Genomic DNA, 3,860 nt, shown 5'->3' with positions numbered 1-3,860 from the left:
TTCAGCGAATCCTGCAAATTGTGATGTTGGAATTCGATTCAAATGTGATTTGTGAGATGTGCTTGGGATATTGGCACTTATGAGTACAATTCATCAATCCGTCCATTTTCTACAACGTTTGTCCTTGTTAGGATCGCAAGTGAGCTGGAGTATAAGATATTATTGAAAGTAAATAATGAATAACACCGTCAAACAATTATTTCTAGCATTGTCGGGTTGATTAATCTCGTGTTTTATGCTTAAACTGTATAAACTTGCTCAAAACAAATGGATGGTACATATATCTATAATGATTTGCTATCTTTAGTTTAACACACTAAGCTATTACATCAGGAATATCAAACAACTACGCGTAAGTTCAAATAAACGATTACCATGAATGTAACAATTAAATAGCGTTCGAGACGCCAGAGTGTCAACCAACTGAGAATAAAAAGAAAAGCGCATTCTGGTTTCCAGCTTGTTCCACAAATGAATATATAAGTTTGGATTTATATATGAATATATAAATCCGTGATTCGGGTGCTATCACAATCATTTGTAAATTCATGGGTGCTATGCTCGAGTCGAGTATATGAGGCGTATTGGCGAATTACAACTCGTTGGTGCATACCGCCACTTACTGGACAGAAAGGGAACTTGACAGACTATATCATCTCTTCCATTTTCCTTGTTACTTTTGTACTTAATTCTAATTAAATTATGATTAGATATTAAAGAATAATGCAACACAATTTATAAAAATATTACCTTGTATTAAATTTGGCCCTATTTTGTAGCTGTTATTCCGTAACATTTATTAATCTTAATTTTGACTCTTTTGGGCTTCCATATTAAACCGCACTCGGGTGTTTCACTATACAGAGCTCAATTCCTTCGGGTATTTTCGGCTCACTTCGTCACATTCGTACAATCGAGGTCACATGACGCCATTTGTTACTCAGCGTGAGCTCTCAAGTCTGGTAGCTAGCTACAAACATCTGCGGTTGATGCTAGTTAGCTCGTGACTCTGCATTTCGTTTCGTTTTATAAGCGCCTGAAGTGGCGTAAGCAATAATATACAGCCACAAATGTCTCTTTAAGAATTCATAGGGCTGGACTCGTGGGCTTTTGGAGCCTAACTGCGCGTGTAGGAAACACTGGCTGAATTTTTTAGCTTTAGCTAACCGCCAAGTTGTTTCCCAATACTGCGACAACGTGAACAGCATCGCCATGAATGTTGACTGCGCTAACCAGTCTGTCACCACCGGAGCCTCGTCGAACGCCACAACGTCTTTAACGTCAAGCAACTGTATCGTAAATGAGAATGCAACCAGCAACGTCGGCAGCAACCCTGTGGTCGCCAGCAATGGTAAGTTATATTGATCAAATGCTACGGAAATTTGAGGACACGCTTGCTTAGCAACCCGTAAAAATACAAGAAACTCATTTTTTTAAGTCAATATATCACGCATTTTACTCGGTAGCCCGTATTTTCTCTCATTTTATAAACGCAACGTAATATTGTCTTAAGAACTACTTTGTTGATTAATTACATTTACGAATAAACATTGCCTCGGTTCAGCAACAGTCAGCATCATTACGGAACGCTCAGTTGTGCTTTCATACACAGTGTGATTGTTATTGGCTCCATGCGTTCCATATTTCACATACAGGTACATATCAGTTTGCATGTCTGTGTGTATGGCTCGGGCATGTGCTTAGATGCCTACTGGACTCGTTTACTTCCTGCTTTCTCCTGCGTCAAGCCCACAATAAGTCTCGCGTGCTCGTCAGACCTCTCCTGGAGTCTTCCATCATGCTGCTGTTAACTGTCAAACCGATTGGCTATCAGCTGGTGGCCACCGCTAGCTTTTATGTTCTACAGAAAAGTCACAATTAGATTATTTGCGATTCGCCGGGGATTTACTGTCAGAATACAAATGGATTAAAACACAGTCACTTGTCTTGCAGCTTCGACCCCAGCTCCTGTGGTGACATCATCATCAGACTCGTCTGTGCCCAATGGAGTTTATGTACCGGGAGGCATCACTAACGGAGACATAAAGCCCACTGTCTCCACGACCCCACTGGCTGACTTCGTTATGCAGCTAGAAGAGTACACCCCAACGGCAAGTCTCGCTTTCTCACCCTCCATACTGCACGTATTGTATAGCGACACAAGCCTATAAATGTAAAATACTACATGTAATTGAATTGCTGACGTCTATCTTCATATCAATCTATCAAGCAAGATCATTTTCCCATTTCTTCATTCTCTAAAGTCAAAGACATCCCGCTGAGTAAAGATGGTTGACCTGTGATTTGCTCAGTTTTCAAAACAGAATACCTCGTTGAGATACAGTATTACTCTAGTTTTTATAGTACTTGTCCATGTGAGTGAGCTAGTGCCTATCCCAGGTGACTGGGCGAGAGGTGCCTGGACTAGTTGCCAGTCAATTGCAGGGTCCATTATGTAGACAAACTGTGGACAAGAGTCTTCAACGAATCATGCATGTTTTTGGAACGTGGGAGGTTTTGATATACTGTGTTGTGAATTTCTGTACGCCTATTTTTGTGGTCTTTATTTTCAGTCAATAATACATGAATATTCATGACAAAATGTAATCATGACGTGGATATTACTACTGCATGCAGTTTTCTGCTGCTCCAAATTGGGTTCTTCAGACATGGTGGAAATTTGTGACTGTGAAGTTTGGATTTTGCATTGACCTTTGTTTTGTTTTTCTTTTGTCAGATTCCTGATGCAGTAACAGGCTACTACCTCAACCGAGCTGGCTTTGAAGCATCTGATCCAAGAATGTATGGGTGTTTGGTTCTAGGATTTGTTTAAAAAAAAAGTATCAGTGTGGGACAGTTGCACCAACTTGGAAGCATAGTGAAATCTTTTAAAGTTTTATTTAATTTTTTTTATTATTTTTTTTAGAATCCGTTTGATCTCGCTCGCCTCGCAGAAGTTTATTTCAGACATCGCCAATGACGCACTGCAGTATTGTAAAATGAAGGGGACTGCATCAGGAAGCTCAAGGAGCAAGACTAAGGTCGGTTTCTTCCATTTTCTAATGTTCTCCCATGTCCATTAGAAATGAGCATAAGTGCATATGCCATTGTTTTCTTCCTGATAATTTGATATCATTCTAATGTTTTGTCCTGTTGGTTTATAGGATAAGAAGTACACTCTGACAATGGAGGACCTGGCCCCTGCGCTTTCAGAATACGGCGTCAATGTCAAGAAGCCCTACTACTTCACATAGAATCTGTGTTGCTTTGGCTTTAGCTAGATTTAATTCCTGGCTAACCCACCTCTCGTTAGTCAACTTTCTCATTTTCAGTCACAATGCTTTAGTGCAGATTTAACACATTTTGGAGTCATTATTTTTGTCGTTCCACCTTTGACTTTTGTTTGTTTGTACATGTGTGTTTTATTGAATAAATAAAACCCTAAAGATACATTTTTGTCTATGTCTCTGAGTATTTGCAGCAGGGGCGTTCCCGGGGGGGGGGGGGGGGGGGTTCATCCATCCATCCACTTAGTTAGTTACTCGTTAGGGACATTTGAGTTTATCTCATATTCCTTATGAGTGAGAGGTGAGATACTTCCCGGACTCTTTGCCAGACAATAATAGGCAACCATTCACCCCATGAACAATTTGTAGTCTTCAAGGAACCTAAAATGCATGTTTTTGGAGTGTGGGAGGATCCAGAGTGGCTGAACAAGAAACCATTAAGTGCACTAACTCATTTGTACATTTTTTGCAAAAATGAACTTATTCAAAATTGTAATATTGAGGTACTTGTGCTGCATCACGTACTTGAATACACCTTGTGGTGCAACACTGCATCATCAGTGATGTTCCCGG

The 3,860-nt window shown here is 40.1% G+C and overlaps 1 protein-coding gene across 1 annotated transcript; it reads left to right on the top strand.

Moving 5' to 3' along the window:
• Positions 1-873: 873 nt before the first annotated feature.
• taf10 (TAF10 RNA polymerase II, TATA box binding protein (TBP)-associated factor) lies at positions 874-3,450 on the top strand. Its single transcript, XM_086042708.1, has 5 exons — positions 874-1,351; positions 1,954-2,111; positions 2,738-2,802; positions 2,927-3,041; positions 3,165-3,450. The coding sequence occupies exons 1-5, from the start codon at positions 1,213-1,215 to the stop codon at positions 3,252-3,254; spliced, it is 567 nt and encodes a 188-aa protein (XP_085898834.1). The 5' UTR covers positions 874-1,212; the 3' UTR covers positions 3,255-3,450.
• Positions 3,451-3,860: the final 410 nt, after the last annotated feature.

The sequence above is a fragment of the Filicampus tigris genome, chromosome 1 (assembly GCF_054856515.1).
Source record: "Filicampus tigris isolate MCC_2025a chromosome 1, RoL_Ftig_1.0, whole genome shotgun sequence".
NCBI classification, from domain to species: domain Eukaryota; kingdom Metazoa; phylum Chordata; class Actinopteri; order Syngnathiformes; family Syngnathidae; genus Filicampus; species Filicampus tigris.
The sequence above is the reverse complement of the archived record's forward strand: the minus strand, read 5'-3'. Positions and strand labels throughout refer to the sequence as shown.